Source organism: Acomys minous, assembly GCF_964271855.1.
Source record: "Acomys minous genome assembly, chromosome: 9".
NCBI classification, from domain to species: domain Eukaryota; kingdom Metazoa; phylum Chordata; class Mammalia; order Rodentia; family Muridae; genus Acomys; species Acomys minous.
In genome coordinates this window covers 17225717-17238729 of record NC_140490.1, presented here as the reverse complement: position 1 = coordinate 17238729, position 13013 = coordinate 17225717, and the positions used below count along the sequence as shown (strand labels likewise).

At 41.9% G+C, this 13013-nt stretch overlaps 1 protein-coding gene across 4 annotated transcripts in view; it reads left to right on the top strand.

Annotated features, from left to right (window-relative positions):
• The window catches only part of PARG (poly(ADP-ribose) glycohydrolase), a 106952-nt gene extending 95486 nt beyond the window's left edge, over positions 1-11466 (top strand). For all 4 annotated transcript variants that reach the window (XM_084796854.1, XM_084796852.1, XM_084796853.1 and 1 more), the window contains 3 exons: positions 30-135; positions 9135-9263; positions 10067-11466. In XM_084796854.1, the coding sequence (XP_084652980.1) occupies positions 30-135; positions 9135-9263; positions 10067-10221 (390 nt within the window). In that variant the 3' untranslated portion in view covers positions 10222-11466. The remainder of the gene's footprint in view (positions 1-29; positions 136-9134; positions 9264-10066) is intronic.
• The last annotated feature ends 1547 nt before the right edge of the window (positions 11467-13013 follow it).

The window sequence follows — 13013 nt, the reverse complement described above, 5'->3', positions numbered from 1 at the left end:
CCTGTGCTGTGCTTTCTCTTATCCTGCAGGCTTACTGTGGCTTTTTCCGTCCTGGAGTTCCTTCCGAGAACCTGTCTGCAGTGGCCACAGGAAACTGGGGCTGTGGTGCCTTTGGGGGTGATGCTAGATTAAAAGGTAAGTTAGTCACTGTAGGGAAAGGTAGTAGCTTGCTGACTGGGGGTAGGAGAGTTCGAAGAGTTAAGTCTTTACAGCCCAATTTCTAGTGTCCTGTCATAAGCGACTATAAGAATCTAAGGATGAAAAAGGACTTTACACTGTCTTTTTTTTTTTCTCTCTCCTTGCTAGGTTTTCAGGAATTCTTAGCTTCAGTTACTATTTCTATGCAGATGTTGGTTCTCTCTTTGATTAACTAGTTCCCACGATATTTAGCTAAATGTAGAAAGGTCAGGGGCAAAGAAAACTGTAAAACCAACTCTGATGTTTCACAGCGAAGTGCCCACTCCAGCACATTGCTCACTGGAGTGTGGTTTATGGGCAGTGCTATTCACTGAACTCTTCATTCACTCACTAAACAGATGGACCATCTGCCATGCTGTGGGCACTGAGAATACAAGGTAACTAAGATGTGGTCCCTCTCTAGACAGTCACAGCCCAGCATGTGAAAGAAAAGTGTAGTAGGCAAATGAGCATACGGTGGCTGATGCTCTGATAAATACGGTGCTGTGGGAGCATGGCCTGGGGAAGCTGCAGGGTGACAGACCAGGGGGCAACAGGACCAAGCCTATTGGCAAAGCTACCGGTCCTTTACCACTATAGCATCTGCTTGCTTTGAAAGCAGCAAATGTAGAAAATAGCACTATCCTTAACTAAGGATGGTTAACCACTGCTCCATTTCAGCCCAACTGCTCTGACACAAACTAGAAGTGTCATGGTACAGTTTGGACGCTTACCCTCCTGGAATGAGTACAGGTTAGGGGACAGTCCCCGGCATGGCTGCCTTTGCTTCAGGCTATTAGCCACAAGGCTCAGGGGGCCCAGGCCACCTGCATTTTGCCTCCTGGTTCCTTCAAGCTTGAAAATTCACTAAAATAACTCCCAGAATTCTTAAGTTCCATACTTTGAGCACACAGGCTACATCTAGGGTAAAGTCTGGAAGACAACTGGGACCTTTGACAACCTTTCCCAATAATGTCAGATTACCTCTGTCCTTATATGTCCATAGTTCAACCAGAAAATCCTGCTCATTTTGGTGCTCAGGTTGGGTTTTCATGACATTGGCACACTGATGAAATCATTCCCCGTATGACTGAACTAGTCTCCCTAGAGGTTGTTGTCTTAGTTAGGTCTCTATTGCTGTGACAAAACACTGTGACTGAAAGTAATTTGGGGAGGAAAAGGTTTATTTCAAATTATATGTCCACATCACAATCCATTGGTGTAGGAAGTCAGGGTGGAAATCCAAGGCAAGAACCTGGAGGAGTGCCACTTCCTGACTTGCTGTTGATAGTTTGCTCAGCCTCATTGCTTATAGCACCCAGGTGTCCATCAGTAGTACTGCTCACAGTGAACTGGGTCCTTCCACACCAGTCATTTAAAAAACAACAACGGGACTGGAGAGATGGCTCAGAGGTTAAGAGTGCTGTCTGCTCTTCCAAAGGTCCTAAGTTCAATTCCCAGCAACCACATGGTGGCTCACCACCATCTATAATGAGATCATGTGATCTGATGCCCTCTTCTGGTCTGCAGGTGTACATGCAGGCAGAGCGCTATATACTAAATAAATAAATAAGTAAACAAATAAATCTAAAACAACAACAAAAAGCCTAAAGACCCATAGGACCCATTGGTGGGGGCATTTTTTCAAAGAAGGGGTTCCCTCTTCTCTTGACTCGGACTTATGTCAAGTTCCCATCAAACTAATCAAGACAGTTGAGGTTATCTGAATCACCTCATTAGTACAACGAAGACTGAGACTAAAGCAGTTCTCAGTGTCTCAGTGGTCCCTCCGGAACATGGCACTAAGAACTACCTGGGAGTTAGCAGGGAACAGGAAGTGCAGTGACAGCACACATACGCAAGTAGCTAGCCTTGAGAGCCAAGCTAGACATAACTAGAACCCGGCTTATTAGAATCCAGCAGGTGAGTCAGTCACAGTGTCCCAACAGTGAAAAGCTGTTGTTTTTATTAAGTGCCACAGTCACTGTTCTGAAGCCCAGGAAAATATCATCATGTATATAAACATCACCTATATTCACTGTCACCGTTTCATGGCCATCCATTTGAATAGCTTTGTGAAAAAATTCTGTAGAGCCATTTGACATGAATGCATTCATACCATAATTCCATCCCACAGCCCCTTTTAAAACCAAAAACCATAAGCTTATTGCCAGTTATTTTAGTGGCTACATACTGTTCTGCTCTATGTATATATACATTCACAGTTCAGAGATTCTCTGCTCAGTACAATTGGTTTGCTTGTTATCTTGCCTTAAGTTGCATATAATTACCTTCTTAGTATAAATTTCTTCAAGTAAGATTAACTCTTAGAATATGTGTCCTTTATATTTTGAAACTTGATGTAGATTGTTTGCTAGAGGTCTGTAGGCTGAGCTCAGGATGGTGAATTTATCAGCCTCCAGCCATTCTGACATTTAGTTTTAATGTTTTTGCATATTTTGTTTGTGAATTGCTTTTTCATGCCTCCTCCCCTTCTTGAGATAGTTGTTCTGTCTCCGGTCAGTGATAGTTCCTGGTATGGTGACCGCATTTGAGTACATGGAGCACCAGACCAACCCCCAACACTGGTACATTAAAAACTATTAAGTGTTCATTAGCCTGCCTGTGTTACAGGTATTTTTCCCAGGTTTGGTGGGGGGGGGGGTTGTTTTGTTTTTTTGGCAGGGGGCAGAGGGTATTTTCTTTTTGGTTTTTTTTTTTTTTTATTTCAGGTTTTTTATGTTAAATGCCATATTGAGTTACATTTTTATGTGTCCATATTTTTATGACATCTTTAGAATAACCTTTCTTGTCCGCTCATTTTAAAGACCACTATATTTCCTTTAGGTTCAAAACCAAAAATTGCCTGGTACTTTAAAAAAAAATTTTTTTTAACATTTGAAAGTCAACAAAAGAATTTGTGAGATTTATTTTATGAAATTCTTTATTGTCTTGAATTTGTTTGAGGAAACCTGTTTTTCACTCTAGACTTATTGATCTTATGATAGATACTTCCTTTTTTTCTGTTTTTCTCTTAAGTAAAACAAATGACTAGATTCATGTCATCAATCCAGAAAGCTGGTCTGCCACAGACCGTGGTCATTTGTGCTGGACAGTGGGAAAGCTTTATAAATGTGTTCATTTGTTTCCTTTTCTTTGTGCCTTAAAGCTCCTTTCCCACTGCAGCCTTGCTTGCACCATCAGGATAGTGTTCAAAAGCTCCTCCTGTGTGAATCATTTCCTCAGTTACTCCAGCTCCCTCCCATGCACTTGTCGGAACAGTCAGTCAATTACTAGTCTGTGTCCTTCAGTAAGGTGTTGGTTACCTACGCCATGATTTTGTTTAGTGTTGTTTTCTTACTGTGGTGAGCATCATACCCAGGGCCTTTTGAGTGTTAGGCAAGTACTATACCACTGCTTGATTTTTAATACAGAAGATGTAGGGTGTTTATGAAATAAAGTATTGTACATTAAACTGTTATAGAAATCTGTTGAAATGGAAAGATGTCTTTGAAATATTCCTGCTTACAGGGAAAATGAACTATCATACCATGTGAATCATTTTCAATATTAAATTAAACATGTAAAACAGTTTTTTATGTTTATCTGTGTAAGTTCAAAAAGTAACCAAAATTTCCTCTAAGTGGGTCATAGAGACAAACACTTTCTTTTTATTTTATGTATTATTTTTGTAACAGCAACAGCAACAGAAATTTGTCAAACATTTCATAGAGAACACAGGCATTTACAAATCCTTAACCCTGTATATTCTTAATTAAAAATAGAATAAAGTGTTTTGGGGGTGTGTTGTCTAATGGTACACAAGTTTCACAGTTCAAAATGATTTAATGTTAGCTTCTCTAGCTGTACATTAGTATAATTTAATCATTTTTTGTTTGTTTAATCAGTTGAGAGTTTTAGTTTTTTGGTTTGTTTTGAGACAAGGTTTCCCTATATATCCTAGTGGAGGACTTGAACTCACCATGTAGGCCAGGCTGGTGATGAACTCATGATCTTGCCTCCCTTCCCAAGTGCTGGTCTTCTAGGCATGTGCCACCACACCTGAACTATTGTGAAAAAATATAAAGAGAATATTTTCATCTCTTAATTCATCCACTGTCATTTATTCCAACTGCTGCTCAGGCAACCGGTGGCCTTAGAACTAGGAGGACAGAGGGGGCTTTGTGCTGGACCCCGTGAGGCTTATGGCCTCCTACCTGGCTGGGCCGTGTTTTTCTGGAAGACATGGGAAAGTGCCTTTGAATCTGAATTCTCATGGTGTTTCTTTAAGCATTTGGTAGAAAACTTGCTTCAAGTCTTGAATTTTATCTTTTCCCAAACAGGTGATTTGTGATATAGTACTCACGTTATACTGGGCAATAGCAGTAAGCTACAGCTGCCAGGACCCTGCTGTCGTGAGCAGAAAGGCTCAGAGCTAGAGTTCCCACTTAGCGTTTTTAGGCTCTTGTTAAAGGCTTAGGTGATTTATTTGTCCTCATTTGTATGGTGTCCCTGTCTTCCACCAATGCCTTTTCAACGATAAAACAGTTCATGCGTTTTGTCTCCTCGGTATATCTAGTCACACTTTATAATTTTGTAGATTATTTTGTCTTTTCTCTTTGTTTGAGTGGAAACAGCTTTGTATATTTGCTTTATAAACCTTTTTTAATGGTTTTGTTGTTGTTGTTGTTGCTGCTGCTGCTGTTATTGCTGTTTGTTTTGAGATAGGGTCTCACTATATAGCCCTAGTTGACATGGAACCCCCTATGTAGAACAGGCTAGCCCGGAACTCAGAGATCCACCTGCCTCTGCTGGGATCAGAGGTGTGTGCTACCACAAAGAACTCTATTTTGCTTATTTTTGGTGTGGTTTTTGTTGCTGCTGTTTTTTAGCATCCCACCAGAACAGACTATGAGGTAGGCTTCTGATAACAAATAGCCCGGACATCCCTGAACATGCATTATCCTCTGAGCACGCGGGCCACAGAAAGTCCACTGCAAGAGCGTGGGATAGTCTTACTCACGGGAGGCTGGGAGAGTGGAGAGTGTGGTACGTGCACACGTCCTGGGCTCCCTGAGCTGTTTCTAAGTAAAGGCAAGTTCTTTTTTTTTAAGGCTTACTGCATTAGAATCAGAGAATAAAGATTGTTTCTGCTTAAGCTTCTCTGTGTGACTTAATTATTGCATATATTTGGGTGCCTGAAAAGGTACCTCTGAAGAGTGTAAAACTTACTCCATGCCTGAAGGATTCTGTCAACAAAACACTCATCCTTCTGATGTATTTAATCTGCACTGGGTCTGGGTGTAGACATGAAAGCCGACACGTGGGGTAGTACCTGGAGATGGTCAGCTTGATGGGATGTGGGCGTGTCTGTGATGGGGTTTCTAGTGAGGTTAGTTAAGATGGGAGGACTCACCCTAAATGCGGCAGTACTGTCCAGTGGGTTACGTGCTGGGCTGAGTAAAAAGGAAAGCAGCTGAGCACCAGCATTCACCTCTTTCTGCTTCCTGCCTGAGAATCCAGAGCGAGCACCTGCTCCATGCTTTAGCTGCCACACCTTCCCGACGGTGATGGACCACTGCACTCTCAAACTGCAAGCCAAAGGAACCTTTCTGTCCTTAGGTTGCTTTTGTTAGGTATTTCATCACAGCAGTGAGGAAAGTGATGCAGCATTGCTGGTAGAGTTCTGGGCTTGAAAAAAGACTATCTAAATGACTAGACTATAAAGGTGGAACTTAGTGATGCCCGTAGTACAGGTGGGGCCACTCAAGACTTAAGAGCAGAAGCCAGGAGACAGGAATGCTCGCTAATGTAAGAGTTGGCCTAGAAGAGTGCTTTTCCATGTAAACACCATTGTATTCCTTGGGGTTTATAAGCAGAACTGGAGACTGTCAGAGCAACCAAGGGTCAGTGAGCACTTAGAAGGTTGAGTTCACTATTTCCCATGATCCCATTTGAGCCTTTTTGCCAGAATACACTCCAGTGATGTGAATTAACAGTGTATGGAAACCCTGTGTCTGGCATGTGATAAAGTCTGCTTGGCCTCATGCGGAATCATTTTACCTGCAGCTTTGAAGCAGTGGAACAGCCAAGAGTGTAGGGCTTTGTGTCAACTCTCAGCTCCACTGCGCTCTTATGAGGTGTCCTTGGATAATTACCTAGCCCATCTCAAAATAGCAGTAATGCTAATCACCTTATCCTGGTTCTGTAAAAGCGAATGAGCTTATCCTTAGAGTTCAAGCTCCGTGTTAGCGGGCACTGCTAATATTACATGTGGATGGCCTCAGACACCACTGGTGGCATGAGATTTCATTATCTGACAGCTCTTTTAATGAGACAGGGTCTCTGTGTAGCACTGGCTCTCTAGGAACTCAATATGTAGACCAGACTAGTTTTCCCTCCCTAGTGCTTGGATTAATGGCATGTGCCACCACACCCAGTGCCATCTTAACCATTTTTGCTTGGTTCATTTTCTGTAACAGGACATAGTAAATTGTATTTTTAGGTTATTCATGTTTGTTTGTGTTTTCCTCATAGTGTAACATGGTTGCCAAAAAGAAAATTAAAACCAAGCTCCCTACAGGTTAATTTAAGTGATTATTTTGGCACCTATGCATGCTTGAGCTAGAATTGTATGCTTTTATATTAGATTTGGCATCTGTCCACATATCCCATTAAATTTATTCTCGTCTACCTTCTGATGCAAGAGAGTTCACTTAAAACATGAGGTTTAATTCTATAGTTTTCAAAGACCGTGGAGATGCCGTAGACAGTGGGTCCTGCAGATAGTGCCATTTAAAATACGGGAGAGGTAGCTCATGGTTAGGAGCACTGGAGGGACCTGGGTTCAAGTCCCAACGCCCACATAGCAGCTCACAGCCGTCTATTAACTTTAGTTTCCGGGGATCCAACACCCTCACACAGATACACATGCAGGCAAAACACCAATGCACATGAAAAATAAAAATGGAAAAAAAAAACTTTGCCGATGAATTAATGATGTATTTAATGTCAAGATTAATTTATTTTCCTGGAAATTTCATTTGTGTAGTTACAGTCTTAACAATTATAACAGTAATTAGGGAATCGTAACCACAGAGTTTCCAAGGATCATCTGGTTCAATTTTATTTTGTAACTGAGAAAAAAAATGAGACCACGAGAGCTAAGCAAGTGGCTGAGTGCAGCTAGCAGAGCCCGGGGACTGACGTGGATCCCTGTCGCTATGTCCTTACTGGTCCACACATGCCTGTGCAGTAGGATAATCAGAACTTCTCATTCTCTCTAAAAGGTAAAATATCCTAAGTTTTGGTAAGAGGAAGATGACAGTTCATTAGTTTCCATTTTTTATATGCACTTTAAGGTTAATTAGGAACCTTTTAAAACTGGTGTTCTGAAGCCTTAATGTATGCATAAGTTGGTTGAGCAATTTTAATTAAAACTTACCTTTGTTTTCAAATTAATTACTTTCAACATTCTAAGATTAATGAGGCCTAGTCATGGTATCTCCCAAGTTGTTGGTATCAGTAAATATGGTTTAAACAGCTGGGCAGCACTTACAGTATTTTAGAACCTCACATGCATCATCAAAACTAGTAACAGGTAGGCATGACACTATACTCTTCTAATCCCAGCATTCAAGTAAGTCACTGAGGCAGGAGGATTGTGAGTTCAAGGCCAGCCTGAACATACATGATTGTATTTCTCTTTCCTTTCTTCTGTGTCCTCATTGTGCCAGATGACCTAATAGATAATAAAGTTAGCCTTTTTTCTCCAGTTAGAGTCCAGGACCAGATGCAGCATTTAGTTATGTGTTTTTAGGCTGGAATATTTCCAAAAATGTTTTACAACATGCTTGAAGTATACGGCGTTTCTCGGGTCTGGGATTGGGGTTATACCTTCTCAAATGACTGCAGCAGCGGGACTGCCTGGAGGCTCTTGGTGGCTTTGGACACCATGATGGCCTCCATTGTGACTGCTCAGGTCAGGTGTTGCCCAGTGGTTCCAGTGGATAGTTACTGAGGTCTCTCCCACCCTTTGTTAGCTCCTAATGGATCTGTGAGAAGACACTGCAAAGCAGAACTTCCCCTAGAGGTTCCTCCCTGCTCTCAGTAATGTTAAAATTGTTTGTTTGGATGTGTAAATACTAGTGTACTCTTAAAAATCGTAACTATAGAAAAATATCCTTCACAGCATTTTATTATATTCCCACCTTCTCTTTTACAAAGTAAAACATACTACCATAAGGACATTTGTTGTTTCCAACTTCAGTTTTGTTCATATTCAAAAACAAATCTATCTGTTGAGATAAGGATTGAAAAAAAAAAAAGCTTACTTTCTAGAAACACTTCAGGTTCAGAGCTCTGTGGCTCTGGTTGGAGACAGTGGTTCTTGGCTGTTTTTCTGTTCCAGAATGTCAGGGGCTTACTCATCTTCAGTAACCCTGACTCCACATGGCAGGGACCGAGAGGCGTGAGTGCTGGAGGGCTGCAGGTGTGCTTAGTAGCAGCTTCTGTGGGGAATGCTGGTTGAAGTCTGCGATAGACAGCCTCAGAATCTCCAGATAGGGCTGAGATACAAAAGACCAGTGAGTGTGTAATGAGACAAAATTGTTTAATTGAGCAAACAGAAAAATAGTTCAAGATTAATAAAAATAAGTATATATACTACCTCCATGCCTTGGCTTGGCTGCTTCAAGTGAACTTTCCTTTCTTTGTAGCCCAGAGAAGGTAACTGTGAGGGACTGCTACAGTTGAGTGTTACTCTCCAAAGCATGAGCCATAAGTTGGACAATTTCTGTCATCTTATGTTCACCATACCTAAGAACATACACATTGGGTTTGCCAATCCTTGATCTAGGAGAAAACTGTAGCATGTCAGCGTCTGTAGCTGGGCGAAGGAGCTGAGGGTGTGTTGACAGGGAGTGCCCTGACATAACAGCCTGCTCTCTTTGTTGCAGCCTTAATACAGATACTGGCAGCTGCTGCAGCTGAACGTGATGTGGTTTATTTCACCTTTGGGGACTCTGAGTTGATGAGAGACATTTACAGCATGCACACTTTCCTTACTGAGAGGAAGCTCAATGTCGGTGAGTAGGAGATAGTCTTGACACTTGTGTGCCGTCCAGAAGGAGCACTTGCTAAGTCTGGACGGATCATTGTAAGAAAGGCTTAGCTGGGCTAGGAGAGTGACAGCGCTCTTCAGCAGGCAAGTTCTGCAGAGGTTGCTCTTTGTTCTCTGGCAGAATTTCAGTCATGATATTGATGTAACCTTGTCATCCCAGAGTGAGGTCTCTGGCCAGGCACGGTGGTGTGTACCTATAATCCCAGCCAGTTGGGAGGGTCATTAGTTTCAGGCAAGCCTGGCGTAATAGTGAACCCAGTCTCAAAAAGGGGGTGAGGGATAGGGAGGAAAGGTAGAAAGCTAGAATTAATGTCCACTTTTACTTTTCTTTATGAAAATCTAAAGGCGGCGTGGGGTATACAGAGTGTATGTTTAAAATACATGTGAGAGGAAGGAAGGCATGGAGAGCGGGGAGGGGAAGCTATAGTCAGTCCTCAAGTACTTGGTGTGTTAAATTTATGAGAATGCAGTGTGCTCATCACGTGTGCTGCTCCCCTGGGAAGCTCGGTGTATAGCTGGGCTGCAGTGAACTCAATAGAGAAGACATGGACAGCCCACTGCAGTCACAGCCTACATTAAAGTATCTTTTGAATGTTAGAGTTTATGTCAGGAAAGCCTTCTAGGCATTAGAAAGTCATACCATATTTTCAGAAGCTGAATCTGAGCTTACACTATATAAGTTAAAATAACAGTTTACTTTGTTGGGTTTTTTTCTCCCTCAACATAACTTAATGTGCAAATTGCTTTGTTTGGCCTTTCACTCTCTAGGAAAAGTGTTTAAGTTGTTGCTACGATACTACAACGAAGAATGCAGAAACTGTTCCACGCCTGGACCAGACATCAAGCTTTATCCATTCATATACCATGCTGTTGAGTCGAATGCAGAGACTACTGACCAGCCAGGACCAAAGACAGGGACCTGAGGAGCCAAGTGACTAGGACTCCCTCTCCCCTCTGAGAGATGTCCTGTCTGAATGTGGATGTGATGTATGGACTGAGTTAATCTGATATAAATGTGTATATAATCCACATTTGTAATCGAGATGCAGTCTCTTCTATATATGCAGCTGTCATTTGTACATCTGAGCTCCCTTCATCCTGATTGATGTGGCATGTTTTCTTCCACTTTTCTTCTCCTTCAGTGTTTATTCTTTGATTTTTCTCTTCTTTATTTTGCCAGTCAGATTTCTTGGGAAGCCCCATGAAAGTTGCACTCAGCTTTTAGGTCGCTTTCTTCCTGTCTGTGTAGTATCCCAGACTGCCTTGGTGGCTAGCAGATGTCATTGCGCCTGGAGGAAATTAAAATCCAGAACTCTCAAGTGGAGTTTGCTACAGGTGGCCCTGTGATCCTGTCACTTCCAACCCTTGTTAGGCTTGTGTTGTCTACATTTTGAATTTTAAAAGTTAAGAGTTGAAGTTTTTCTTCTGTTACTTTTTTTTTTCCTTCTGTTACTTAATGCCAGTACCTTAGGCTAAAACTATTTTCTATTTAAGACAGGCTGGTTTCTGGTGTTACACTTTTGTTTTTTTCATCCTTTTCCTCAGCTCCATTTCTATTGGCACTATTTTAGAAGCTGACCAAGAGGAAAGAAAATGTAGAATAGAAGGAGTTTCCTCATATGGTATAAAGAAACCAGGTTCAAGGGAGTTGGGGATTTTTGTTTGTTTCTTGAGACTTGTTTTCCTTTTGCAGTTAGGATCGATGTTTATTCTGCGGTGCTTAAGGCATATTCATGTAACCAAAGGTTGGGGACTGGAAACTTCATGCTGATTTTACACAGTGAAGTTTCTCTGGCAGCAAATCTTAGAGTTAATAAATTTTCATTAATAAATCATTTGTCAGAAATTTCCCATATATTTTATTTGTACATATAAACATGTGCTCTTTAATTGTGTCTGCAGGAGCACATAAAATCCAACTGAAGTAGGGGAACAATTAGGTTTGGGCTTTATCAGAGCTCTGTTTAAAATTTGTCATTCACAGTTGGTTTGTTGTTTGTTTGTTTGTTTTGTTGGTTGGTTGGTTGGTTTTGTTTTTTCGGGACAGGGTTTCTATGTATAACAGCCATGGCTGTCCTGGACTCACTTTGTAGACCAGGCTGGCCTTGAACTCACAGTGATCGCCTTCCTCTGCCTTCTGAGCTCTGTTATTAAAGGCGTGCACACCACACCTGGCTCACATTTGTATTTTTAAAGCCACCAACAAGATAAATGGTAATTGATGTCTTTGTGAGGTTAATCTGGAAACCAAGGCCAATCTTACATTAAGTGATTAGAATCTAGTCACCAAAACACTTTCTCAGATCTGCAAAGTAGTCTAAGGTGTTGAAGTTCTGGTTTTTAGTCTAGATGTCAGAAAACACCAGTAAAAGCCATTCTGTTACCAAGAGGCCTTTGTTAGACAGTCTAGGCTCCTTGACCATCACTGGCAGGAAAGCAGGGGCCCTTTTGTATGGACATAGGGGGATAATGGGCTTTGACATGAAGGCCACTACTTGTCATTGATGAAGGTCTTACTGCAACCACTAAGACTTTTTTGATCAGATCCCAAATTTAGAGGGATCTGGCCTTATCCCTACTGATACTAAAATCTCTTTCTCTTCCAACTGTTGTTCTATGCTTTGCTGAGGGATTTGTGGATATATTTTATTTCCTTCCTTTTCCATTCTCACACCTCTCTCTCCCTTAGGCAAATGATGAAGCAACGATTCTGACAGACACTGTAGATCAGGCTAAAAGACTCCCTAGCCTGACATTCCAGAGCGCAGTAGACCCAGCCCTTGGTGCTATGCAGGGTTCGTGACGTGGCCGTCTCCTGGCTGCCGAGAATGAAGCCTGAGGAGTGTCTGTCGGTGTGTCCTGATGAGCACAGGCTGATGACGCTGAGCAGCCTGAGGAGGGAGGCTCGCGCAGAGAGCACTATTACTTTGTCCTTGAAGAGCCTCTCCATGAAGCAGTTGGGGTGCGGGGTTAGCATTCACATCCATTCTGTTTATCAGCACCATTGTATTCTCTTTCAGGTAGCATTTGTTTTATTTCATGTTTGCACCTTGCTCCTTTAATTTACCAAATTTAGGAATCTTAAGTTTTTATTTTTGGTTGTAAGCCTAGCCTTTAACAGCTGAGCCATCTCTCCAGCCCAAATCTTGTTTTTAATAAAGGTAGTTTTAATTTCTATCTAGCTCACCCACTTACAGAAGAAATGTACAGTAACAGATAAGGCATTGAATCAGAGAAATTGAGTTTAAGTACTAGCTGTGTTCTAATTAATTCTGTTTTTAACTTGTCTCTGACTCTCTTATCTCACGGAGCTAGGAAATAACTAGTGGCGCCTCCTGGGAAATAAGCATAAAACCAGCAGTGGATAGCTGGGCGCGGTGGTGCGCGTCTGTAATCCCAGCGCTCAGGAGGCAGAGGCCAGCCTGGTCTACAAAGTGAGTCTAAGATAGCCAAGGCTACACAGAGAAACCCTGACTCAAAAAATAAAACAAAACCAGCAGTTGAGTGTCTACTGTCCTATCTGCTAGTTGCTCTCCACAGACTAGCCCATTCTAGAGAGCTAGTGGATGCCAGAGGCTAGCATGTACGATGCCACTTCTACCTCTAGGAGCGCATTATGAAAGGGTAAAGGGCTACACCGCCCCCCCACCAAAAAAAAAAAACCCATGGCCCTAAAACAGCCCCAATGCTTCCAAGAAATCTGACACCTATAGAA